The following is a 27,105-nucleotide window of genomic DNA, read 5'->3' on the forward strand; positions in this document are numbered from 1 at the left end:
CGGAATTTTATGTAATGCAGCGCAAACAAATTTCGTTTGATGTAAATTTAACGTTGACAAAAGTGCACTAAGTTCCACGCACATGTTTTTCTATTATAAATACTAGTACATTAAATTTAACGTGCAACTTAAAAATGCAATTGAATTTCATGACATTTTTAACAGTGCACATGAAGATTTCACGAAACGTTTCTCTCGCAAGCGGTCATTCCGCGCTCTGTGTATCGGCAACGTAACGTAATCGGTCAGATTATCAATGAACGCGCGTGTGAGTAGTGATAACGCCGTTGGCAGGAGAAGCAGTTTGAAGAGAGCGCCTATGTTTTTTTTTTTTTTTAGACGAGTACAAATTTTGAAGAATCGACTATTACACACAGAGCAATTTTGATCAGACGTGAGAAAGAGAGAGAAAGAGAGATGATGCAAAAAGCAGACAGAGTTTTCGAAAATACAGCGGCGAAATGGTTTTGGACAAGACGAGCAAATTTCAAGTCACATTTTTGAGGAGGGATATTAGTGCCTGGATAGAGTAGGTCCGAATGATCAATACGCGCGCAACACGGAATTTCGATCGTAGATTCACGCTATTCTGTCTCGCGAATTGTTATCCCAAGACAACCTCCGTCGCGATTAAATTCACGCCAAGTCTCTCGGCACGTCGTGGCGATTAATTTCTTTTCTTTCTCGTTTTCAGCAATTTGACCGTTTTCTACCTGCCCGAAAATTTTCACCGATTTACAGAGTACTAATCTGATAAAATCAGAACACCATGAAAGGAACAAGGAACTACGTTCTCTTCGTTCGTGACGTCGCGCGTGAATCTAATTAATCATGCAACGAGTAATTAATCGCGCGGTCGGTTACGACAAACGTGTGCTTTTTTTGGGAGGGGATTTAAATCGAACGTAAATCAATTCGAACGTCTCGTTATAAATTTTCGTAGCGTGCTAGCGAACCGAATCGCTTCTGGTGTTCTCATTTCACGATGGATCGTACTGTATAATCGACTGTCCCGTTCGCGAGAAACTAAGCGAGTCGAGAAATTCGATTAAAAATTTTAACAATTCAACACTTTGGAAACATCGATACGTTCGTCTGCTACAGAAATACGTGACGGTAATTGCAAACAGATTTTCTATAATAATCGCCTGTAAACATATTTTCTTCTCGATGGCGAATGTTAATAGAATGCGAACGTATTTTGGCTTTTGTTTTGTACGAAAGCTACGACAAGTTCAGTTTTTCGCGCGCGACAGTCGATTGGCTATTTCGAGGAAGTGCAAATTTCCGGCTTCACGAGGCAGAACGTCGAAGATCCGCGGGGCCGAAAACCAGATTTTAGACGACTTTTAGCGTAGTCTATCGAAGCACCAAGATCACGTGCTAGCCAGGACAAAAACCCGAAACTATACTCACCATCGTGGGTGGTTGGTAGACGCTCCGATCTGCGACAGAAAATGATGGCGATCGCCTGTTAGATGACTGCGGCTTCTACTTCCTCTCCACTCCTCTCGTCTTCGAGCCCTCCGGATCTTCCCCGGTCGTGACCGGGATGGCCGATCGGCCGAAGAACCCGAGATCTCCTCCGTTCACCGTTGACCGTGACGCTCTGAGGTCATTGCAGGCCGAGCGAGCCCTTATATACTCTCTAGGCCCTTCCTGCGTTGTGCACGTGGTGGTTGATGGGGGCCTCTTCAGGGGAGGCCCCTGGGAAAACGGTTCGGCGCAACGCTCCTTTTCAGATTCCTTTTTCGCTCCCCCTTTTCTGTCATCTTCGTTTCCCCATCGCCGAGGGGAAAAGAGATCACGGGACGAGACGAAAAGATCCTCCCTGCTCCTCCCCAACACGTTTGCTTTGCTCCTTACCTGTTTCTGCACGTAACGTGCGCAGCGCGTCGGTTTCTTCTCCATCGCACCCAGGGGTGCTGCTGCTCGCCCCCCTGAAAATCCTTCAAGGGGGCGAACGGCCCAGGTGCCGGCGGAAAGATAAACCGAGAACTTTCGGCAATTTCTGCCAAATGGCATTTCTTCGCGATGGTAAATCCGAAATACTGTGTGCGCGGAAAATATCTCCAGGTGGAGAGTCGTCCGGGAGTGAGATTTATTTGTCTCGCTTGTCCCGTTAAAATTAAGAGCACAAATAGAATTTCCTGGCGGAACGATATCAAAGAATGTCTGGCCTTTAAATCATCGCCTATTATATTTATATAAAAAAAAGTGAGCAGTCGATATTCTTACTTTAGTAATGCAGAGGAAATAATATTCTTCGCAATTAAATGACGAGGCGTTACTCGTAATGTTAAGTTTATATTTATACTTATTCATAGTATTGTGATTCAGCAGTTTTCAGCGAGTTAGCAAATCTCGCTTCAGACGTTCTCATATTTTTATTTTATCAGCTTGACACGCAGATCTTGAATAATTGTCAATAAATATGCAGATGTAAAGCGAAACAAATGTCATTTTTTTCTATATTTAAAGTGACGCAGTTTCGATGCGACTGTTATTCCTTAACCGTCATGTGCATCCCCTTTGCACGATGACGCTCGAGTTACCGGTTTAACGTTTGTGTCACGGCAGCTAAATCGATTTCCTCTTTTACATATCTCAACGATTTCTTCAACCCTTTAATAATAGCCGCGAATCCAGTTATGCGAGTCGCATCCGTTGACCGTTTCTCGTAGACCGTTTCTTTCTTTCGCCCCTTGTCCAATTTTTCACTAACGGTACGCGCACGTATATGTAACTTGCATAATGTATATAAAAAGAGAGAAAAATCTCTTTGAGATGACACAGCTTGTGAGACAATTTTAGTAAACCTCTTTCCCCTTTAAATGTTATTGAAGTTTTCTGAATAGACAAATTATGGTTGAGAAAGTGAATAAATGCTGCCAGATATAATTCAGCTGTTTGCTGAACAAATATTTCACTCTTGCTCAAAAAATTAACTTTGTTTATTTTTAATCAATTATGCTACTTTTTTCTTTTATTGTGTATCACCGTTCATAATCGACAGCAAAATTTTAGATAAAGTAATGAAAACAAATTTCAAGCAGATACATTAAAAATATTTAACGTAAATTTAATATTGTCAAAAATGTTTTTTAGCTATAGTTACGTTAAATTTCATGTGTAGCTTAAAGATACGTTGAATTTCATGATATTTTTAACAGGTTACCCTTAAGAAAAAGTGTTTTAATAAACTGCTTCCTGTATCAATAATTGATATTTTACTGAAACACTTTTTATCATTTTTTTTAAGCGTTCTAATTAATTTTTTCTTTTTCTCTAAATTAATCTCCATTAAAAAAAATTAATTAAACTAAAATTTGTAAATAATCAAACAAATGATATATAACGTATGTAATTTAATTTTTCGTGCGCTAACTACAAGTTATTATACGCTAGTGTATAATACGTAATTGCAAAAATACAAATCTCGTTGCCTTGGGAAAGTATTAAGCTGAAGTGACCACCCTGATGATCGGGGTGCTGATTTTTGTGAATATCGACACGCGCCACCCGCAGCACACGATATGCTCCTGATGGGAACTGACTTGTCGATGATTCAGGCAAGATCGACGTGAATCATTCGGCAAGAACAGTTAAATGAATTCTCGTCGACGCGCAGCGTTAACTATGCGGGTACCAACTATATTTACAGGGGGAGATTACCGGGGTAGATAATTGGTTAATGACTCCCGCTATTCTGATCTTTTTCAGCATGTTCGTCACGGTAATATAAGCATGACGATATATTTGTTTTCATTGTACGCACCGGAGTTATAAAAACCTCGCGACAGAATTCATCCATCGTGGAAGTTTTACGTATTAATATAACAAAATCTATTAATATTGTATGTTTGAAAGTAAAATCGATAGAAGTGAGATTTTTCAACAGATCTTGAAGTAAACACGGAAAGAAATTTATTTACAAAGATAATTATTCTATTACAAAGTAACTGTATGATATTAATTGATAGGGATGCTTTAACGAAAATATTGCTAATGGAGACAATGACGAATAATCAGATGTGAAGATTTAAAATGTCGGTTAGAAGATGCAATCTTTTTTGTTTTTTTTTTCTATAGCTTAATTATTTTTATAATATGTTCAAATTTCTTTATTTCTTTTGCTTGATCTAATTTACTATTTAAAGAGCTTCGGCAAAGATCTGCACGGTATTTGAGAAGTATTGCATGCACAAATGTATTCTTCTAAATATTTTTATCGTTATTGATTTAATATAAAAATATGCTACGGCGGAACCCTTACAGAAATGTAATACTGACAGTATTAAATTGACGAGTAATTTAAGTAATGTTATTTATTTTGAGTATCAAACGTATTAACAATAGCGCACTTTTAAATTACTTAAACTACTCACTAATTTATTACGGGCAGTATTACATTTCCATTAAGGAAAGTTACTGAAGTTTAAGGCAAGATGCTGACGACCGATAAGAATTTCTTTCCAAAATTTCAATTTTCGCGACTTCAAATTCAATGATTTTTTTTTTTAAACTCTCCCAGCATTCTTTCTCCTTTTTCCTTTATGTAACTCGATTTCTATGCTTGTCGCGATTAGCGTAATGCCGCGATTACTCGTTATTTCCGATAAGGCAGATGGCCGGAAGTGTAGTCCAGTTTCTCGATGCGGCACGGGTAGTTATTTATGCAACACTTAGCGCACGACCCGAGGGGCGGCCACCGAATCTGGGGTGGGAACACAGTGCTTCGGCATTTTTGCATCCCCCTGCACATTCTCACGCGAGCGCCCGATACGAATGAAAGGCTACCTGTGCAAAAGTATCATTTTTCAGACAGGTACGCACGTGTGCAACTCATTCATTTTCATTGATTTGATCGCGACATTATTAATGAGCGAGGCGCGATGTAACGGCTGTGATAATTGCCTTTCTTGTCAAATAAGCGTATAAATTTACTCGCTACGCAGATGCATTTAATAATTTATCGCGATTATCTAAAGAATAAAAAATTCCGAATAAAAATGCCTCGTAACGAACTGTATGTAAAGAAGAAAGAGAATTATTAAAAATGTTTAAATGGAAGCCCTAAGTCGTATTTTAATCCTGTCGTACCGAAGTTTTTAATAACAAAAAAAAAAACATTACAAATTATAAACGTTGGTCGATTGAATTTAATTAGATTAAATTTCGTTATTTTAATATTTGAATTAAATTAATGTTATAGAAATATACGCTCTCGGAATGTGTGTAAAACATAAAGTAATTAAATTCGTAGGTCAAATCTTGAGCTAATAAAAATATCGTTGTTAAAAACAAAAGTCCTCTTTAATAGTAAATATTGATTTGAAAACATTTGGTACGTTTTGGATATACTTCTTCAGCCGTAAGATAAACATATAAGTCAATATAATCGCAAGGCACTCGTATTGAAACATTAAAAGTTAAATGGATAACGTAATAACTGAATTAATTATATAGCGCGAGAATAAAAGGCCTATGTCAGTCAGTGGCGAATAATGATTTTTAATTTTTTCAATTTTCAATTGAAATGCGCCGCATATTCATCGGATTTGAAACACAGTTATGAAGCCGGAATAGTAATTATTATGCTTTAAGAAGCATATGTAATATCCCTTCTCTCCGGAACAATTGTAAATTGTTTTATTGCAAAAAAATAACATCTCAGTCAGGGTTCGATCCTGGATCTTTCAAATTCCGCGGACGTCTTACCACTTCGACCACCGAGGCACGTGTTATTACATCACACCATGTGTTCCTATTTCGACAATTACGAATTGATTAAGGGTCAACGTCTTATGTTGACTTGCAATAGGAAAACGTCACGGAAGGCTAATCATACAAACGGAAAAACTAGAACAGATTTTTCTAACTTGATTACCGATATACAGGACTGTATTAACTTTTTGTTAAGATTGATTAAGTTGTTAATTGCGTTTGTCTATATAATTGATTCAGTTGTTACGTTATCCGTGTAACTTTTATTGTTTCAATACACGAGTGCCTTGTGTTTATATTGACTATATATTTATAGCTGAAGAAGTATTAGTACAAATCTGAAATGTAAATGTTTTCAAATCAATATTTTTAATTAAATTCAAGATTTGACCTACGAATTTAATTACTCTAAATTAATGTGATTATATAATTTTAATAAAATAGGAACATATAGTCAATCCAAACGTAATGTTTGTATCTTTTTATATTTATTTCTCTCTTATTTTATTTATAAAAATATTTATTTTATGAATTATAAATTATATTTTTATGTATTCTAATAGTCCTTTATAGATTCGTGCAAATGTTTAATTTATTCGAATTGGTCAGCAGAAATTAATACCTTTCTCGATTTCCCTATGACAATACAGAGAGAGCCTTAAAAATTCGCGAGTTTTTTGAGAATTCATAGCTTATTTCGCCTGTCGTGCAATGAATTCGAAGGGAGAGCACGCTGTTCCTTGAACCCTTCGACCTCCCGACCCTCTGAGCCTTCCTGACCCTGATCTCAACTACGGGTGCTATTGCACAGTCGCTTGGTTTCGTACATTTCTATACTCACATCTGCCTTATGTTCTCACGCTATTTTCCTTCCAGCTTAGAGTCTCCGGCGAGTAACGGCGATGAGCTTTGTTATCGAGATACAAGGGTTAAAGCCGGTGTCCAGAAAATAAAAAAAAATTAATTTCTTTTATCGCAACAAAAAACAATCTATATTTTTAGTTATTTCTCTCGTGGATTGTGTGTTTCCCGATTAGTTGAATATCGATATTTCGAAAATTAAATTAAAATAAATTACAGAATGATTTTGGAAACATGACCAAACTTTTACTCTATTAATTTAATTATATAGAATATTTTAAGTTTTTTGACCTTTAAACTTTCTTTTTTTATTATACACAGCCTTTTTCATTATAGTTCGACAAGTTTTAAAAATTGTTAAACTATTTTTACTTGCCTGCGGCAACGAAACTTTCTGTTTTGGAAATAATAAATAAAATTAATCGAAGATATCTTTAAGAGATAATAAAAAAATTTTTAATGTCCAATTTATCGCTATTAAATAAAAAAAAAGTAAAAAAAGATCAACTATCTACAAATGAAAGACCTGCAAGTTTTTTTTTTAATTTTCTTTTCTTTTTTTGCAACAATTAAATGGTAAAAACACTGGCCGATTCGAAAAAAATCACAATTTTTTTGCATATTGCCATCTGGTTTTGTTTGAGAGAACAATCACAAAAAATTACATGATTCTTTTGTGAATTAATAATATGATAATTTTATGAATAAATTGTAACTTTCATAAACTGCCAATATTAATTTTGCTATAAATGAGACATATTGAAATATTTACCGAACACATACGAACTAAAAATAAAGTTTTGAAAAACGCATTGTATTTCGATGGCAATTTGAATAATAGATTTATGATTTTCACTTGAACACTTTCACAACTTGAATGGCTATAAAATCTTTGAGATTTACTGTTACATTTTAATTACTATTAACGTTACTTTTAAGTACCACTGTGTTTTCAAGCAGAAAAATTATTAACGAATTCTCATAAGTAGTAAATAATTACTTCGCACAAGGAATAGAGGGAAGCGAGGAATGAGATATAAAAATCAACATGAGTGTAATCAATGATACATCAATTCAAATGTTTTAATATTTAATAAATCATACAAAAGATTCGGGAAATTCGAATGTTACATCCCGTCCAGTCAATTGTTTGTACACTGAAGCGAAAGTATCGACCTGTCAAATAATAAAAAAATATCGTTAAATATTGTACAATTAAAATAAATATCAAATCTATACAATAGATTTGTTCGCGTTGTTTGACATTTCCTAAAATTTTTGCATTTAAAACGAGATGAATAATATATTCAAGCGTTTAAAAAAGAAAAGGTAAAGATGCCGAGTTTACAAAATGCAAGCAACGCGAAGAGACATAATGTCAGATAAAATTCTGTGTTCAGAGGACATGAAATATAATATAAATGAAATATAAATATACCTTGTGTTCAATATTCGTCTGTTCATTTTTGTCCAAATGAACTTTGATAACTTGCGAGCCGTCAAGCTTTACGCGAATTCGTTTACCCACAATTTCTACAGGGTAGACAATATCCTCCAGTAGAGCGTCATATACCGCGGTCAACGTACGGCTAAAATAAAAACAGATTATGTAAAACTAAAATCAAAATTCAAGTTAAGCGTTAAGCATGTATTGAATATACTTTCTGTAAAATATATTCAATGTTTACACAATGTTTACACATAAACCAAGTATTAATATGATTTAAATAAATTAATATAAGTAAAATTATATCTAACTAGACAAGTATTGCAAATTCAAGACAGATGTTATGTGTACATTAAAGACATTTTCTGAGAATATCATATTTATATGTAAACAACTTAATAATAATACAATAAATATTAATATGATTAAATCACATTTTATCCAATTAAATGAGTATCATGTTTCCTTACCTTCGAGGACGCTTCTGCTTATTCTTCGTACGCGTCTTCCTCGTTGGCTTCGGTAAGATTTTACGTTCGCCAACGAACATTACGTGCTTGCCAGAGAACTTCTTCTCCAGTTCGCGCACTAACCTCGTTTGGACTTTTTGGAAAGCCTTCAGTTTCGGCATTGGTACATATATGACGATCGACTGCAAAGAATGCAAGCAGCTCGGTACAGCTCTTCACGGTATTGAAGAGAAAGGTAAACGCTAACGTGAAGAACGAAGGTTTACCTTCTTATTGTTTGTTTCCAGTTCCTTCGCCTTGGTGATATGAAGTTCCCTTAAATGCGACTTCAGATCGCTGTTCATCTCCAGTTCCAGGAGAGCATTCGAGATGCTCGTCTCGAACTGGTCGGGCTCCGCGCCGCCGCTTTTAATTATCTTTGCGTTAGCCGTGAACATCTGAAAAAAAAAGGTTTTGAGGTTAGGACATTGTTTACGAATGTCAGCTACATGTACACGCGTGATGTTCGCCGGGACGTCGCGTGACAACGTTAACTCCGACGTAGATTCAGCGAAGACTCTGGGGATCGCCTTTCACGATACGAGAACGATCATCGAAAACACGGGAGTCGTCGACATCGCGGTGGACGCGTGGGACGACGGGAGCCGACGAAATCCGTCGTAATCACGTTGTGGACGCGCAATCTGGGAGAGACGTTGGTCGCCTCGCGTATCACGGATTCTTCGGTGTCGCGTGACTTCATACATTGCTTGTAACATTAAAAAAAAGGCCGCAAAGCCGAACGTTCGAAAATGCCCACCTTGTCCACCTGACCACCACATGGAAGAGAGGCCGGGAAAAAGGGATAGCTAGTATGGCTCCTTGCTCTCGACCTCCGCAAGTCGCTGGCATCGGCCTCCGACCGACCACGTGGTCGCGCGGTTGGTCTCCGGCGAAGACGATTTGAAGTGCATGTTGTGAACGCGTAGAGGCGCCAGTGAAGGCGCGGATATTATCACATTTATCACAGTATTTATGGCGTAAGTCGTGTATTTTTTACGTAAATTGTTTTCCGAAAATTGTCCTCAGCGAATCTCGAACGAATTTTTGATTCCTTCGTACATTCGAGTTGATATTGCACAGATTTATGTAGTTTCTTAATGTGTGGTGTACCACACTTTTCTAGGCTGCTCCAGAAGACATGAAGGAAGAAGTGTTTCACAGTATAATGTAGTAATATTGTTTTACATAATTTAAACATTTATTTTGAATAATTTATTTGATCGATTGGATATATATTTTTTATTCAGTATATGTTTAACTGAATTAATTATACGTAATTTATATGTATAATGGATACAGCAGACGATTTTTCAAATAAAGGTATTATTTATGATTTGTGTGATTCATAAGTTAATACCAAAATATTTGTCTAATAAACATTTTTTGCATTAAAGTACTAGTCGAAAGAAATACAATGCCTCAAGGTATATCGTTAGTCGATCCAGGTGCTGTAACAAAATCAACCCAACAGGATTTAATGGCATTGGTTGCAGAAATTGAAAAAGTAATATAATTTTGCGTAATATTTACAATTCAATTATAATTTTATTAGATATATACGTACTGATTTATGTATTTCTTATATAGGCAGACAACTGTGTAAAAGCCAATGCATGTAACAAGTTACAAGTGATCGCCGAACAGATCAGATTTTTGCAAAAGCAGGCTGAGGGTATTTTGTTGGAAGCAGAACGGAACGCCAAACTGCATCATGTACCTTGCAATTTCGTAAAGCAGCCCAATCACATATATCATTTGTATCAACGAGAATCAGGACAGTTTTACTTTTCCATGCTCAGCCCAGAAGTAAGTATCTTTCTATCATATATTTTTTGTAAAATCTTGTGTATTAACTTTTTCATTATATCAATGTCAATATAGGAATGGGGCAGTTGTGCTCCATCGCAGAACTACAAGGGCTCCTTCAGATTGGAACAAGATCGTTCGTGGACCCCACTGTCTCAATTGCAGGTGAAAAATGACGAATTGAACTTGCTGCAAAAATTCTTACCTTCCAACACGTCTACAAACGCCTTATTACATTCTGTTATATTAAACACCAGTACGTAACGTTATTAGTGAATTTGTTATATTATAATTAAGTTATGAAAAATGCAATTTAAGAACAAAACACGTTGATCGAGAAAAATTTAGCAACACTATTGAACTAACTTATCTTAGTTTGATGGATTAAGCGTTTTCGTCGTGTAACTCAACAAATTTATTTCGTGATTATAATATCGAGCTATTTATAATCCCTATTTGTAAACGTACATACAAATATACTTTACATAGGTATATAGAATAGATGGCTATATGGGTATCTGTATTTTATATTACTATTATAAATTATATACATAATTTTTCAAAGTTACGTATATAATTATATACATTTTTTATCGTCTGAAATCGTATCTATTTTGTACAAGAGTAAATTGTACGCTAATACTTTAATTCCGGTGTAAGTTCAGTAATCAACTGTGCAATTAATTAACAAATGTTTTTCTCTATATGCAATAATATGCATAACATAGCTATGGCTGATTATTTTTGTATCTATTCATAATGATCTTTAGATGGCTGTCAAAAGATCAATATGATCCTTGGAATTATAATACATTATGCAGTATTTCATGTAGCATGTCATTACACTTCTATAGGCAGTAAATAAGATGTGTCCAGGTTTTACTCTCTCTCTCTCTCTCTCTCTCTAAAGTACTTGGAATACGATTTCAATGAGCAAAGTGAGTACATATCGGTGTAACTCATAATTAAAAGTTTTGCACAATTAAATATCTATACATAGAGAATCCACTCCCGATAGAATATTTTTCTTGAAAAGTTTCTGTGAGATACACCTTATATACTCAACTTTCTGCAGACCAACTTGTTTTTCTTTGCTTAATCAGATCAACTGAATTATTGATGGTTGTGTTTTTTAGAAGGTTTTTGGGTATTAAAAAATTTCGAAAGCAGAGTCAGTCGAACAATCCATGGCTAAAAAGTTTGTTCAAGTTATCAATATGACGCGAGTTGGTCCATAGAGAGTTAAATATTACTATAATTATTTATTAAATAATAAAATACCAATTACTGAAAACAATCTTAATATACAAAGCTGAAGGATTAACAAATACTAAATTTTTTTACCCTTTATATAAAATTAAACCTCTAAAAATGAACAAATCTACACCGAAATAACGATGATCATTGACGGGAATTGCGACGACTGGTTTTTGATTTCAATGTTGAATCTGTATGTCAAGTAGTGTTCACTTTGTGTGCTGAAACATATAGATGATAAATTAGCAAATAATTAAATACAAATGTACTTCTAATAAACGGGCAAATTTTTACATGAGACTGGTATCCTCAGAGCTGCATCATCCTGTATAACACATTCATGTGTTTGAGTATGGAAGAGATATTGTACCAAAAGCTGCTTGTCTTCTCCCACACATGGATCATAAAATCCAGGTAATTGACTCTGCAATAAATGTGAATTTTATACAATTTGCAAGTAACATTTCAATCTTCGTATTATATACGAAATTGATTACAAAGTTAAAAATATTTTCTGTGAAAGTAAGATGCGAATGGTAATACATTTCGAGAATAACAAAAATTAATACATATAAAATATTATTTGTATAAAATACAAAATATGAAAAAATGCAGATCATTAAAAAATGATTATGCGCAGACTCGATGTACGAGATGAAATTATAAGAGCGTACCTTGGATGCTTTGTGCAGGATTAGTTTAGAATCCTTGACTAAACATTGCAGAGGAATCGTTACGTCTATCATTTCATCTCTGTGTCCACTTTCTTCTGCAGTAGTTCTATCCTGGGGATAAACAAATCGACCATACAACGCTTTGGTAATGATTAGTCCTTTCTTGGATTCCTCCTCAGCTCTTATCCTGCTGACGGTTTCCTTCATGAGTTCGGTGGCTGCTTTCGCTTCCCTTTGCTTCTCCATCATTCTGGATTTGTTAAGCTCTTTCTGTTTCTCCTTCTCGCGTTCCGTCCGCTCTTTCACAATGGGATCGATTACGAGTTTTTTGATGACCGTCCAGGTGATTATAGGTGCCACAGTGGCATAAAAGATCGGAGCTGGAAGAACTTCGTCGCACAGATGGATGGGGAACGTGTACGCTTGCGAGGCGCGACTCAATCTGAGTTTTAACGTGACACCAGTTGGAACGCCGATGCGCACGGCCGCCGAGACAGAACTATGTTTGGAGACCTTCTTTTCTGCACCGTACTCGAGAAACGCACCAAATGTTCCGGCTCTGTAAATTATATATCCAGTCGATTAGTAACTCTGTTGATGAAGTGATGCGTAACTTCGTATGAAAACGATTGACTTGTAATCAGTAGTTTCCAAATTCGATTCCTTATTTTATACATGCCTCAAAGCTTTAATAGATTCGTTAGACAAGTGATCCAAATTTAATTTACTACTATATTAAATTTGTTGTCGACAGAATAAAATAATGTTAATGGTACTAACTTGACACTACCACGAAGCTTGAGTTGTTTTTCTTCCATCTTATAAGTATAGTTAAGGCTGACGAAAGAATGTATAAGTCCGAAATGTAGAGAAAATGCCGTATACGATCGAGATGTGTCTCTTACAATCATGGTGCTCATGGCGTCTTGAATGCCAGCTCTATACGTGAGGTATCCCACCGTATGTTTGTCCAATTGCATTGCAAGAGCTGTAAACAAATAAAACAATCTTGTTTGAGATATCTTTTTATATATGGACGTGCAAATAATATAGAAGACTAAGAATTGCATGATTACAATTATACTATGAAAACCGCAAATAAACGTACTCCCAACGTAGCCAGCCTTCACGCCATGCGATGTGAATTGCAGTATTGTCGCTCCGTCGCAAAATAATCTTTTTGTCAATGTGCGAAATGCTTTGAGGGAGAACGTTGGACCGTTGCCAGCACCGACCTCAACTTCGACCCAACCTTTCGAGGATATCAGTCGCTTTGCTGAGACATTAATGGACCCGGAACCTGTACCGTTTTGGGTCCCAAGCTGACCGGACATAGTTACAGTGTCCCTCAAGGTGAGGGGCGCTTCAATAGACTGTGCGAATGACATCCCACTGACCTCGATACACGAGAACAAGCCATTGCTGAAATCATAACTTTTTAGTCAAGAATTCCAATTGATTTGTTAATACTGTTTAATAATTAAATTAATCTTATTGTAATAATTTAGATGGAGCAATTTTACCTGTCGTTGTAATCTTCATCATATTTAGTGAAAAGATCAGTGGCATTGATGTTTACTGTTACAGTGCCCTTAGGATTGGTGTGCTGCTGCAGTCGTCTCTCCTCTCTCTCCCGCGCCAGCCTCTCATATTCCTCACGAATCTCTTGAGGCGTTTTTGTACGCTGCACAATCTCCCATCCTTCTGTCTCTAATCCGCGAATTCCCAGTGAGTCATAAATTGCTCTCTGATGCGGATCGTTCAACACTACAACACAAAATATTACTTTCAAGATTCATGCATAAGTAAATTAAACATTTTATTATTTCTTACGTACAACAATGATAAAGAAATGATGAAATTCATTGCAAGATAGGAGCTATATGATGTGAAAGCAATGATTCTCAATATTCTTCTGATGTAAATCAATGGTACATTGCAATACCTTCGTAAGCTTTCTTCGTTCGATTAAAAAGAATTTCCGCTTCTTTTTTAAGCGTTGGATCCGCGTGCTTGTCCGGATGGTAGAGTCTACTAAGTCTGCGGTACGCATTGCTGATATCCTCGGGACTAGCCTGGAACATTAGAGGGAATCGTTGCAATGGATAATACGCGATTGCATCATGAGTAAAAATTTAGCTATTATGAAAGAAAAGCTCGAAAGGGACGGATTTAAAATGACATCCATTCATGTTTAACACAGAAGCTGAACGGATTCGCATTCTACAGTAGGAGATCTGCTGCAGGATAAATAATATGTTAGGAACGAGCGATTGGCGCGACAGCGTCGTGTTTCTCGCGATTCCTAGTGTCGGTCGCGGAAAAACGAAGGATCGTCTCCCAGGGCTCCGTTACGTCAGCGATTAGCGTACGCGAGGCGAGGGTGTCACGTGTAAGGACACGAGGCCCCCCCTGGACTCCACCCTCCGAAGAACCGGGCAGAATCGCACGCGAGGAATAATCGCGAGGAACGGACGGCCTTCTCACATTTCTTGAGATGTTCAGGAACGTGTAATAGTCATCCTCGATCGTGGTCTCGTGGTCGCTCTCGTCGTCCATTTTTAAAGCCGCGAACTTTGCACGCGCGCCGTCCGGCTGTCCGGTGATGAGTTCGCGGGCGATCCGTCCGTCTCTTCTCTCCCAGCTTTTTATAGGTTACGTGCGGAAGGGACAAACAGCGGACCGGTAGGATAGGCGGATTCCCTGAGCCGCCGTTAGATGGCGTTTGCTGCTCCAAATTCCGAAATTGCTCTCGGCGTGCGTGGGGGGACATCCCGGAGCGGAGCGGTTGCTGAGAGGGAACGGGAGGTTATAATCGTCGAGCAGAGAAAATTGGGAAGATGTAATTAAAACCGTTGACAAACCGCTCGTTACCGAGTCGCTTGCGAAGTGTATTGCCGAGCTAAATGCGGGACGTGGTAAGTGAACGTCGCCAGCGAGATTCGCAACGTGTAGCTCTCGTAGTAGCGCCACGATATCGTGTCTCACGTCCGAATCTCATTTACGTTTAGTTTTTGGGAGTATTTTGTGAATATTTATTGTGAGCCTTGTAAGGTGTTACACACAAATCGCGACAAAATAAATAAAAGCGTGAAATTTAAATAAACATAAACAGATGTAAATTTAACGTGCTGTTTGGTGCAAAGTAACATGAGAGACATACATTTAAAGGCATATTTAATACATTTAATACAGATGTATACATTTGATATATTAGAAATCTCTTTCTATAAGTTGTATATCTATAGAAATTATTATTCTATACGTCACTCGAATATTATATATATTTTTTGTGTTAACATTAATCTGTTTTCATGTGCAGACTGCTTATTGAGTGCCACAGTGACACAATGCCTGGAAAGATAAAGGTGAAGATACTGGCAGGCCGCAACCTGCCGGTGATGGACCGTTCCGGCGACACGACAGACGCTTACGTGGAATTAAAGTTTGGCAATATAACTTATAAGACGGACGTGTGTCGAAAGTCCCTGAATCCGCAATGGAACTCAGAATGGTACAGATTCGAGGTTGACGATGCAGAGTTGCAGGACGAGCCGTTGCAAATCAGATTAATGGATCACGACACGTATTCTGCTAACGATGCGATAGGCAAAGTTTACATTAATTTGAATCCGTTATTGTTGCCTGGAATGCTGCCACCAGTGAAAAACATTTGGACTCTAGAGGCAGCTATGAACACCAGCTCTGGTTCACAAGGTAATACATATATAATATATGAGATATTTATATTATATATTTTGTATATTTTTTAAATATTTCTTCTTTGCCTTGCACATTTACTCACAGGCTCAGTTATGACCGGATGGATACCTGTATATGATACAATGCATGGTATACGTGGCGAAGTTAATATTATCATTAAGGTGGAGCTATTCTCTGACTTTAACAAGTTTAGACAGTCGTCCTGTGGAGTACAATTTTTTTACTGTAAGCATATTTCATTCCTGTGGGCATACAGATGATTTTAAGAGAAAGATGAATATTATTACATAGAATATTTTTATATTGTGATTGCAACTGATTTTATGATTTATTTTTTCTTCTCAAGCTGAGTGTACTCTTAGTAAACGAACACCGAACAAACAGTAAATTCGAACGTTTGTTGTTATCATTTAGTAAATATGTATGTTAAAGCAAATGCGAATAGAATGTTTGATTCGCGTTTAGTTCGACTCACTCCCTAATCAGCACACAATATTTTTTAAATGTTTTTTTAATATTTAAAAAACGTAATAAAGAGAAAATATTTAAAAAGCATGTTAAAAATATTGTCATCAGCAGACATAGATATGTTTGGAGCTATTTGTTTGGTGTTTGTTCGTTAAGTGTGTACCCAACTTTATATAAAAATTATCTTTCAAAATTTAATATTTAATAAAAATATAATTTACATTATTGTAAATTTAATCAAAGAAATTTTGAGATTTGCAATAAGTAACCCAGATACATTTTAGCACCTAATATACCATATGGATATCATGCACAAATGATACATGGATTTGTTGAAGAACTTGTGGTCAGTGACGATCCGGAATATAAGTGGATAGATAAAATAAGAACACCCAGAGCGTCGAACGAGGCACGGCAGACTCTATTTTTTAAATTGAGCGGAGAAGTTCAGAGAAAGATTGGATTGAAAGCCCTGGATCTTGGTGGAAATGCTGTGATTGGGTAAATTTTATTCTTCCAACATACAGCTTTCAATTATTTTCATTATTTTACGATATCGCTAATAAACGGAAACTAGATAAGGAATTGATTTAAGACGGTTCAGTATTTTGATATTGTAATTTTATTTCTTAATTTAATTCCTTTGGTACATTAGGTATCTGCAAAATTTCGATCTGGAGGGCGAATCCGGTATCGTTGCCAGAGGTATAGGCACGGCGGTGACGCTCGTAAAACTGCATGACGTTCTCGGTTTCCCTTGCGACAGCGTCAATATTGAAGAGTAAGCATGTCTCTATTATGGATCCTCTATCCAATTATGGATTATCGGGCAGTTCTTGTCCAAACGTAATTGCGCACGTTCGGTCGTAAATGATAAACTGGTAAATAATCGCGCAATTACGTCTGGCATCGTACGAGCCAATTAAGTAGGTGTCGCCAACTCACATAATCTAGGATAAAATTGGCACTCGCCGAATGAGCTATTTCGAGAATTTCGTACAAGGAATTATAGCCATATTTATACGGCTAAAGCACTCTATTCTGCGTGGCTGAAAATAATTTCTGATAGATAGATGCGGGCGACCCGAATTTATTGGATGAAATAATCTAATCTGCAAAGAGCAATTAGGTGATTATTATCGATTAGCTTTCATTACTTGTTGTTCTGTTATCACGAGTAGATTGACTCAAATTGCATAGTGTCGTTAATAAAACGTTGATATCTAAATTGACACTCAATGTGTCGAAATTGAGATATTTTGTTTAATTCCATATCTATCAATTTAACTTAATTTTTGCGTAATAGAAGCAATTTTACGTTTTTCTGTTAGTTTTATATTTCTTTTTTAAAAATAAAACTATTCTTCCTTAGCAAATCGCTTCTAAATTAAAATCTTTCCTGGCCGCTTGAATCAGATTCTCCGTTTCACAGCTGTTTTTCATTATATCGCACTTTTCTAGGAAGTTTATACGAAGATTAATGGGTACTTTTCTTCTTCTCCCTTACCCTTATACATAGGATCGCATTCGCACTTTCCTCACGCACGATAGCGCGAACGGAACGTTATGCCGACGACAGCGCGCCGTTCACCCCCATATCTATTCCCGCTTCGTATCCCATTCGCATAAACAGAAATCTCGCGTTTTACGCGCACTCTTCGTCATCTCTAACGCGCCTGGAACGCGCCGCTAAAGTGCCCGTGATTCCCAGATATGTCGGCGCGCGAAGGAAACGTGCCAAGCGCATTCCGTTTTTGCGAACCAACACGTTGAGCATGTTGAATCTAAAAGTAACAACCGCGTCCAGCGGCTCGGATCTCACTCCGCCCCCGGAAATTGGCCGGAGTTTAATCAACGAGACGGTGAGATCTATACGTACCATATTAACGCCCGAGGACGCGAAGAAGGAGTCTAGGGATTGTCTTTCCAAGCAGATCAAACACTTGCGCAACAAATTTGATTTGGTCGGCGAGAAGGGTCACTTCGTCGAGGAGACCGAACACGATCCGGACGACATGAATCCTAAGAAGGAGAGAAATCTCAAAGAGACCAAGGCCAACGGTAGTATAATGGCTGCATTACTGATCGGATCTATACGGAACATGCCTTTGGAAGATATCGGGAATACCGATCCTGTTTCGATTTTTCTCAGCGACGATCAACCTAACGAGGAGATACAGAAAGAAACGTGCTGCAGAGAAAATCTTCATGAGAATACAGAGAGCAACGTTCAGAATAAACAGCAGGAACAAGATGAAGAACAGAAGCAGGATGACGAGCAGAAGCATGATGAAGAGCAGAAGCAGGATGAAGTGCAGAAGCAGGATGAAGAACAGAAGCAGGATGAAGAGCAGGAGCAGGATGTCACATCCTCGATCGATGAAACAGAGACGTCTTTCTTCGACGACGATAATTCCACGGGCGACGAGTCATCGGAGGACACCGCCAGTTACAATATCCTAGACGATTCGAGATATGATGTTGACAGAGACTCCGACAAGGTGGAGTCAAACTCGTCGAGTTTTCTAGAGAGGCTTCCCATCACGCACTCCAGCGCGGAAAGCTGCACTGATTCTACGCTGCAGATAGAATCGGACGTAGCGATGGAGGGTTCGCCCTCAAACCTGAATTTAGCGAGCACGGAAGACGTTATACGAAACGTTCCGATCCCCATAATCACCGTGAACGCTCGAGAGAGCACGGAGTCGGACACACCGATCGACACGTCCGGATTATCGAATAACGAAAGTCAGTCTGATGCCCCGAATCTCTTTGCTCCAAAATCAACTCTTTCGTCTGATAAACGAAAAATCGTCGACGCGAAACAGGTGTCCAACACTTCTGACAACAAGGGTCAAAAATTAAACTTGGAGGTGGAGGAAGACAAGCGACACAGCAGTGCTACATCCGAGTCGTCGATTCCCGAGACGCATCGCGTTTATCTGACGAAACATGAACGAGATTTATGTCGGGAGCGCAGTCAGTCCGCTCATCGACAAACCAGAGAATCGGCGCAACTCCAGTCACCGTCTCCCGTTGAAGGATCGGAAGATCACATGAATGTAGGTAGGAAAGGAAACAATCCGCCGACCAGTTCTTCGCACACGACGACACGGTCCAGCCTGTCGAACGAAGAAGCCCGCGCAATGGCGACCGTCGAGAGACGGACATGCATGCGCGATCTGATTAAGCTGATCGACACGAAGATGATGGTGTCCACGCGCCCAACGCGTCACAGCAAGAGAACCCTGTCGTCGAGAAGCATGAGGAGGAAGCGCGAAAGAAAGGCGTCCCACAAGGGCTCGAGAAAGGGGTCGAGGAACTCGTTCGACAAGTTTCCTTGCCGCGGCACGTCTATGAGGAGACGCGCTTCACACAAGCGTCACGAGAAGGACGTCCTTCGCGTTCCTCGCGTTCACTCCATTCCCGAGTGCCTTTCCTCGGGTCAGCATCCGACTCTTCATGCTGCCTCTCGTTCCTGCGGTTCCTCTCTCGTTAGCTTAACCGATCGTACGCGCGTGTCCGCGTCTTCAGCGTCCCACCGTCCGCACGACGGTTTATCCGGTACCTCGGGAAAATCACCGAGGAGTAGTCGCGGCAAACTTGACACGGTACCCGCGATATCCGTTAGTAACGCCTGTAATCTAGGGAAAACATATCATATTGATTGCACTATACCCACTAACAATGCTAATATGACTTACAACTCGCGTGTGTCCCGTCCTTCTCCCAATCTTAGGCAACAAGATGAGGCGTCGATCAGTCCGCCCTGCCCGCTTCCGACCGTTCCCACGGTGGCCACGAAAATGTCCCAGTCACCGGCGACCAAAACGGTCGCCAGCGTGCCGCTTCACCGGCGATCGAGCGACTCCGATCTGAGCGTTACTCCCAAAGGTGAGATGTTCCTTCAAGCAAAAGACGAGATAGGTAAATTCACGCAAAAAATACACTATGATTATTGAATACCACGATCAAAACACTTAGAGAGTGTTTCTTTTAACGTCAGTTTTCATTTTTATGAGAGAAATGATTGTCTGCGTATAAAATCATATATACATGTGTTATTAATGTTTGAGATTTAGTTTTTCTAACTATTTGAATGAAGAGGAAGAGAAAAGGTTGAATGAAAAGATTACATTGCCTCTTAGGTAACTCCCTTGGTAGCAGCGACAGATCGATAGCAGGACCTCTAAGGACACCGACCGCAGTGGTTAGACCTATGAATCAAGACACGTTGGAGATGTTAGAATACCCATTCATCACTATGCAACATTATCCACCTGGCTTCATATTACATATAGGTAACTGAGTATACTGCGCGTCTTCAAGATCACACTTTTAATTTATCATTATTTGATCATTATTTATTTATCGCAAATAAAAACATTAGTCTTCTAATGATAAATTTGATCAATAAATACATTTATAAAAAAGAAATGTAACAGTTCGTAATAATCTGAATTATATACATAACGAGAACAGGAGGTTTAGTGAGCTCAAAGTCAGTGAAATTACTCGAAAGGATAAGTAATTTGGAAGAGCCGGAAGGCCGTGATTCGTGGTGGACCGAAATTAGGATGGAAGTTAGATCGCATGCAAGAGCGTTAGGTTGCAATGTTGTTATAGGCTACAAGGAGGAAACTAGTATATGGTAAGAGCTTATTTGTTGCACGTCGATGCTATCATAACACACGAATTTTTTTTAAATAAAAATAATATTCACTAATGTAAAAAAAAGTTTTTAAGTCGTATTCAACAGTTTACGTGCAATTATTACCTTACAGCGACGACGTGTGCGTGTTAAGTGCTTCTGGTACTGCGGCAGTAATAAATTTTCACAATTCTGCTCAAGATTCGGACGGTGTCGTTCTGAATAAGCTTCAGCAGAGCGGCGTGCCTGTCGCTGCCGTGGATTCAGAAAAGGGCCAGCAAAAATCTGTGACGATAAAGGCAGAGAGAATCGACTGTGATACATCCGTCGTGACTCACCCGGAACGACAGAATGGGAAGGTGTGCAAGCATTCTTCCGAGAGTAACGATCACGAGGGCTCCGGCCAGTCACAGTTACGATGCAACCTGTGCCATCTCCCTTATAGTAAGAATAGCGTGCCATTTAGAGTCAACGTGTCCAAGTGTGCCATATGCAAACGTGCCAAAGTCCCGGATGTGATGTTCACCACTATAGAAGTGCCTGCGAATATCCCAACGACTGGAAGAGGTTGCTTCATTCAGGCGACCGTGTGCAAGAGTAAAAAGGACCTGCGGGGTGAATTAAACGCGAAGGAGATATCGGATTGCCTGCCGTTTTTGGAATATGAGCTGCACAGTTTATTGTTGAATAAGCTCAAGATCAAGGGTATGAACGCGGTTTTCGGCCTCAAGTTGCAGGTTTCCGTGGGAGAACGGTTGATAATCGGCATGGCGATAGGTACTGCAGTTTATTTGACGGCACTACCGCCGCCTACCATCCCGCAAATAGCATCCGGTAATTCGTGGCACAAGGAGGATCAATTGGGGGAAATGCAAAAGTCTATCGTCGAAACGGTGAAGAAGAATAGAGAGTTTTATCGTCTGAAACCTATCGGAGTCAACGTATGTGGGACTTAGAAACCGTTTTCATTTCAGAGAATATCTTAGGGTTTGATCGTTAATTATAATCGTGACGCGATTGTAGGAAGTCGAAAACGGACGCATTCCGAGCACTTCCGACACAGACGAGTCGGACGAGGATCTGCCGGAACTTGACCTTGGATTGGGCACTCGCGACGCGTGTGTCCTAGAAGTAGACGACATCGAGGACATGGACCGGATATCGTCGTTAATAGACAACAGGCCACCAGACGATTTCCACGTCGTTAACACGCAGACGATACCTGGTCTCGAAGATTTAGAAATCGTCAGGAATTTACAAATGTTCACGCAAATCTCAAGGGCTAAAATTCCCATGGGACAATTCGCGTCGATGCCATCGAAATATTTTGCCAGATTACTTCAGGTACAATTTTTCATCTCTAAAAAATATTTAGGAAGCACTTACTTTGCGGCACTTTTGTTCACATATGTTGGACTTGCGATTGAAAAAAAAAAAAATTTTCTTTATTTTCAGTCATTGTATTTTAAATTAAGAAGAATGGTTCCCTGTGCGTTATGTGATATGCAGTTTAAAGTAGCATTACCCGAACAAGACGAGATACAACTGACCGTTGTCGGTATGGCGCTTGGCTTAGGAGAACCTTTAAATACAAATAAATATAAAAGGAAAGTTGTGTGTCGTTCCTTGAGCAAGGATCAAGTAAGAAAATCAGGTACTTTTCGAAGCGATTTTTATAAATTACATTTACATTTCTATCGAAAATTTATTATTGTTAGCAATTATTACTACATTTTTGTTAGTTAAGCATTTCTAATACCATCCTTAATGCGCGTATATTTAAAAAAAAAACTAAAAAAATTAATTTTTTTTACTTTCTTTACCAGATGACAGTGATATGATATTTAGCCTTGATGAGGATCATATAGAGAACAATATTACATCTGAAAGTACGACACGCACTTGCTTAGGAAATCCCGCAACTTTAAGTGGTACTCCTGTACAAAAACCGAGACCACGCTCACCTTTGCGTTTAAAATCATTTATTCATAGACGTAAACATGTAAGGATTTTTTTCTTTAAATATATACATTATACGTAATTTTATTATCTAATTATTTGCATTTGTTATCGTAAGTCATTTATTTCTTGTAATACTCTCAATTTTTTAATTTATTTCATTACATAGGTGCCTTTGAAAGGAAGATACGGCGTAGATATAACGCCTTTATCTTACCTACCAGGTGGAAGAATAGAGAGATATCAAGGCAATCTGAATTTCTTTTTTATTCGCGAAAGCACATCGATACGGGAGGTAAGTTTTATATAGTTTGTACGATTACGATCATTCTCGACAGAATGTCACGAATTCAACGTAACAATTCTAACGATGATGTGTTGTAGAATGGTGGATTGAGTGGTTTCACCCACAGCTTTGTAATGGAAGTTTTGGCGATTGTTCGCGCGCATATTACAGCATTAGGTGGTAACGCTATGGTAGCGTTTTTCATGACGCAATGCGTGCTTCTCCATAGCCCTCACAAAAATCAAGTTAGTAAAAACATTACATTTTATATATTTGCACGCACGTTTTCGCGCTTGTCAGGATATATGTTATATTGTGTTACCAGGGTCAATGTCTCATTAACGTGGGTGGCGATGTTGTGACAGTATCTTATTACGCGGATGAGAAACATAGCGCCGTTTCAAATTGCTGACCCCAACCTCCACATTCGGCGCCGCCATGAACGACCATTTAATACAATGGCAATTAACATGACTAAATATTTGCCAATATTAATGTTGTTATAGATAGGATCGATTTTGTGTGAGACTTTTATTGCATTGCACAATGCTTAATCTCAGATGTCTCTTTGTAGCACTCAATATTGTTATTTATTAATTTATTTTACGAAGATATAAAAATTTAATTAATTTAAAATATTTTTTTTTGAGAATTAATACAATAGAACATAATGAAATATGACAAAGGTGTATCAGTCTGTTGTTATAAATTAAAAATATCTTGTATATTTAATACCTATTACGTGACTAAATATTTAAATGGCTTAGTATTAATGAATTTTAATAACTTAAACATAATTATATATGTCTCGTAGAAGGATATCTTAACCTATGAAATACTCCTATTATGTGCACAATCATATCACCTATTTTTCCAGTTGTATGATATTTTCAATTTTTTGTAATAATTAAATAAATATTCAATTACAGCAAAGTATTCCGTTATTGATAGTACAATCGGAAAGGTAATAGTTCTACATATAGAAAGCTTAGTCAGTAATAATTTTAACTGTATAGAATATGAAGAAATATACAAATTTATTTTTCTTTACCGATTGCACTACAAATGACAGACTACTTCATACATAACATACTCATCTATAGAATGCACAATTTTCTTTTGAAAATTTCTAAAAACAAGACCAAGATACAAGATTAAATTTAATTTTTTAAAGAATGATGAAATTCTGTCAAAAGTATAAAGGTTGCAGAACATTAAATGAAGCATTCGAATTTATCCTTTTAGAAAATCGATATGGTTTTTCTAACTAGGTGCCTTTAAAATTGTATAGAAAAAATTTCTTGTACATGATATAGTTAATAGACCTAGCGTAATCGTAATTTTCAAATTTAAATTCCTCGATGTCTACGAAATTGATAAAATAGCAATATTGTTTTGAAGAATGTAAAATAATTCTTAGATTATTTTAATGCCTTTAGTTTCTACTGGGAAAAAAGTACTAGTACAAAAGATAACTGCTTTATAAGAAATTATGTAAAGATACTAATTTTTATATTATTAATTTTGATAGCAAATGAGTGATCAGTGAGATGAAACAGTAACGCTTATTTGGCATTTTCAATCCTTTTAATTGTTGGTCACATTTAATTATATAAAAATACATATTGCTAATGAGCATTCTTCCATCGGAATTAACAAAAATATATAGTGAATGATAATGATAAAGAAATTACTTGTAATATATATTCAAGATTAATTTATGTAGCATAACTGTTATTTATTGCAATTGTATTCGCATAAATTTGTTGCTCGAATAACATACAACCAAACATGTCGAATTGTGGTCAGATGTCATTTTTCATAAATTAAATATCTAAATAAAGATTTCTAATTGACATTATCTGAACACAATTTATAAATTATATATTGTACCTATTTATCTGATCGTTTATACACAATGCTTTCTATTTGTGAAGCGAAATGTCTATTCGAATAATGAAACTCTAGTCAAAATGTCATTGTTATATTAATATTAAATTATGTTTAAAAAATATTTTTTTGTGTTGTCTTTTTGAATTGTAAGTGTCATTAAGTAAAATGACAAATAATTTTTAATCTCTTATTTAATAAATTTTAGAAATATATGTTATGATGTTTAGTAAACGAAGGAATATTTTTTATTAAAATTGAGACTTTCCAACATTTAAATACTTGATTTTATATTTTAGAATAAAAAACCGTAGGCGTTGAATGCATTTGCATATTACGCACTACATTTGTTGCAAGATGCTGTAATAACATTTAAAAATTTTACGGCAAAATAAAGAACAAATAAAAATGTAATAAGTAATCTGAGTCTCGGTAAACCGATCATTTCCGAATAAACTTGAAGTCAGTCGGGTAAGTGGAACATATTATGATATCGAATGATCATATTAGCTTTACTTTGCTACTCTAAAAGAATAGAGCTGAAGACCAAGTGGATCACTGGAATGTTTTATTTAAAGATTATTTCCTTAATAAAATATGGTGAAAAATTTAAACATAGTGGATACTTTTCACCTTAATCTTCTACTATTGCATTATATTTTTTGACGTTGGAAAAATAGTCGTCGGTAAATAAATATTTAAACTTTAATCATTTTTAACCTTTGGTGAACCAGAGAAAAATCAACATGACGAACCCATGTGAGGTATCTCATACCCCGTGCTACAATTACTATTATATTATTAATTTAGTATATCAGTTTTGACTCTGTCATAGCATCGATTTTTGTTTCTTTATAAAAAATAAAATAATTAAAAGAAAATAACTTTATTTTTTTTTTACAAGAAAAAAGTTATAGGAGGAAAAAATCTTATTGGGGTATATGTCCTACCTGATTCATCGAAAGTTAAACTATTATAATTTAAAGAAGAAAGAACTTATAAAGAAGAAATGTAAAATGCTTCTCGAAACTGATAGAAGTAGCATTTTATGTATTGACTGATTACGAGCGTGATAAAACAACAACAGTTCGTGTAATCGGACGATTATGTAAGAATTAAAAAGAAATTGAAACAAGTGGATATACGTTGAATCACTTAAATATACATTATTATTCGATAAAAAAAAACCAATATTCATAAAGGTAATATTGTCGCGACATACGTCGCGACTTATGGTATATGCAGACAGAGCGGACTGTCTGCACATAAGTCGCGACAATATTACATTATCTTTATGAATATTGATCTCTAAACTGATTGTCGAAATTTTCTGAATTATTTTACAATTGTGACAATAGTTAACGGGAAGTTAATTAGTACACTGATCAAAAAAATATTCAATTCAAATAAATATGTTATTAGTACTGTTTAAATAAATTCTTTACATCAAACAAATGAATATTACTTGTTTGAAATAAATATCACTGGTTTAATATAAAATAGTTATTTGAATAGACCACTAACAACATATTTATTTAAATCAAGTAACTTTCTCTCAGTGTAAAGAATTAATGCCACGCGCTTACGATTAGCGGCAGATCGGATTCAATAATCTTTGGTAATATGAAACACTATACATACAAGATATATATGTGCATGTTTAATTATATTATATTAAAAAATATTTTGTATGTAATTATCTATCCATATGTGTTATAATTAACAATTATATACGCCATAACAATTGTTTTTATTTTCTCAAATTTTTATAAGAAAGTGCAAAAATTATTTTTCTAATTTTTTTTCAACTTTTCTTTTTATTATATTTTATACAAACAGAGAAG

At 36.8% G+C, this 27,105-nt stretch overlaps 4 protein-coding genes across 9 annotated transcripts; 2 read left to right on the forward strand and 2 right to left on the reverse strand.

Moving 5' to 3' along the window:
• Positions 1–5,447: 5,447 nt before the first annotated feature.
• On the forward strand, positions 5,448–11,232 carry LOC105204640 (uncharacterized protein C1orf50 homolog). Of its 5 annotated transcripts, none has more exons than XM_026133836.2 (5): positions 5,448–5,465; positions 9,819–9,867; positions 9,942–10,051; positions 10,135–10,353; positions 10,429–11,232. In XM_026133836.2, the coding sequence occupies exons 2-5, from the start codon at positions 9,837–9,839 to the stop codon at positions 10,615–10,617; spliced, it is 549 nt and encodes a 182-aa protein (XP_025989621.1). In that variant the 5' UTR covers positions 5,448–5,465; positions 9,819–9,836; the 3' UTR covers positions 10,618–11,232. The 5 variants fall into 5 exon arrangements, with proteins under 5 accessions (XP_025989621.1, XP_025989620.1, XP_011172108.1 ...); XM_026133835.2 differs by lacking the exon at positions 5,448–5,465 and adding an exon at positions 9,405–9,524 and having other exon boundaries at positions 9,671–9,867; XM_039446472.1 differs by lacking the exon at positions 5,448–5,465 and adding an exon at positions 9,532–9,714 and having other exon boundaries at positions 9,795–9,867.
• On the reverse strand, positions 7,644–9,335 carry LOC105204653 (40S ribosomal protein S7-like). The gene is given in 5 exon segments (NM_001304603.1): positions 7,644–7,764; positions 8,027–8,177; positions 8,506–8,687; positions 8,772–8,942; positions 9,305–9,335. Coding segments are annotated over 4 exon segments (582 nt in total). The 5' UTR covers positions 9,305–9,335; the 3' UTR covers positions 7,644–7,686.
• On the reverse strand, positions 10,756–14,971 carry LOC105204633 (dnaJ homolog subfamily C member 11). Its single transcript, XM_011173785.3, has 8 exons — positions 14,772–14,971; positions 14,230–14,359; positions 13,808–14,051; positions 13,393–13,706; positions 13,065–13,272; positions 12,285–12,843; positions 11,905–12,034; positions 10,756–11,831 (listed from the first exon to the last, which is right to left on the reverse strand). The coding sequence occupies exons 1-8, from the start codon at positions 14,841–14,843 to the stop codon at positions 11,809–11,811; spliced, it is 1,680 nt and encodes a 559-aa protein (XP_011172087.1). The 5' UTR covers positions 14,844–14,971; the 3' UTR covers positions 10,756–11,808.
• A 42-nt stretch (positions 14,972–15,013) lies between these two features.
• Positions 15,014–25,495, forward strand: LOC105204624 (C2 domain-containing protein 5). Of its 2 annotated transcripts, XM_039446470.1 has the most exons (15): positions 15,017–15,202; positions 15,607–16,001; positions 16,092–16,232; positions 16,760–16,976; positions 17,131–17,256; positions 17,995–20,369; positions 20,624–20,776; positions 20,958–21,126; positions 21,260–22,067; positions 22,150–22,470; positions 22,582–22,780; positions 22,953–23,128; positions 23,255–23,380; positions 23,470–23,616; positions 23,697–25,495. In XM_039446470.1, exons 2-15 carry the CDS (start codon positions 15,635–15,637, stop codon positions 23,781–23,783), a joined length of 5,412 nt encoding a protein of 1,803 aa, XP_039302404.1. In that variant the 5' UTR covers positions 15,017–15,202; positions 15,607–15,634; the 3' UTR covers positions 23,784–25,495. The 2 variants fall into 2 exon arrangements, with proteins under 2 accessions (XP_039302405.1, XP_039302404.1); XM_039446471.1 differs by lacking the exon at positions 20,958–21,126 and having other exon boundaries at positions 15,014–15,202; positions 21,328–22,067.
• Positions 25,496–27,105: the final 1,610 nt, after the last annotated feature.

Source organism: Solenopsis invicta, chromosome 3, assembly GCF_016802725.1.
Source record: "Solenopsis invicta isolate M01_SB chromosome 3, UNIL_Sinv_3.0, whole genome shotgun sequence".
In the NCBI taxonomy this organism is placed as follows: Eukaryota; Metazoa; Arthropoda; class Insecta; order Hymenoptera; family Formicidae; genus Solenopsis; species Solenopsis invicta.

Coding starts and splice junctions, on each gene's coding strand:
- LOC105204640 (XM_026133836.2), top strand. CDS start 9,837: ATGGATACAGCAGACGATTTTTCAAATAAAG. Junction 9,868..9,941: donor AGACGATTTTTCAAATAAAG/GTATTATTTATG, acceptor TTTGCATTAAAG/TACTAGTCGAAAGAAATACA. Junction 10,354..10,428: donor TTTCCATGCTCAGCCCAGAA/GTAAGTATCTTT, acceptor ATGTCAATATAG/GAATGGGGCAGTTGTGCTCC.
- LOC105204633 (XM_011173785.3), bottom strand. CDS start 14,843: ATGGACGACGAGAGCGACCACGAGACCACGATCGAGGATGACTATTAC. Junction 14,052..14,229: donor AACGAAGAAAGCTTACGAAG/GTATTGCAATGT, acceptor TTTGTGTTGTAG/TGTTGAACGATCCGCATCAG. Junction 12,844..13,064: donor AAGCTTCGTGGTAGTGTCAA/GTTAGTACCATT, acceptor TATAATTTACAG/AGCCGGAACATTTGGTGCGT.
- LOC105204624 (XM_039446470.1), top strand. CDS start 15,635: ATGCCTGGAAAGATAAAGGTGAAGATACTGGCAGGCCGCAACCTGCCG. Junction 16,233..16,759: donor TGGAGTACAATTTTTTTACT/GTAAGCATATTT, acceptor GATACATTTTAG/CACCTAATATACCATATGGA. Junction 22,781..22,952: donor GGATCAAGTAAGAAAATCAG/GTACTTTTCGAA, acceptor TTTCTTTACCAG/ATGACAGTGATATGATATTT.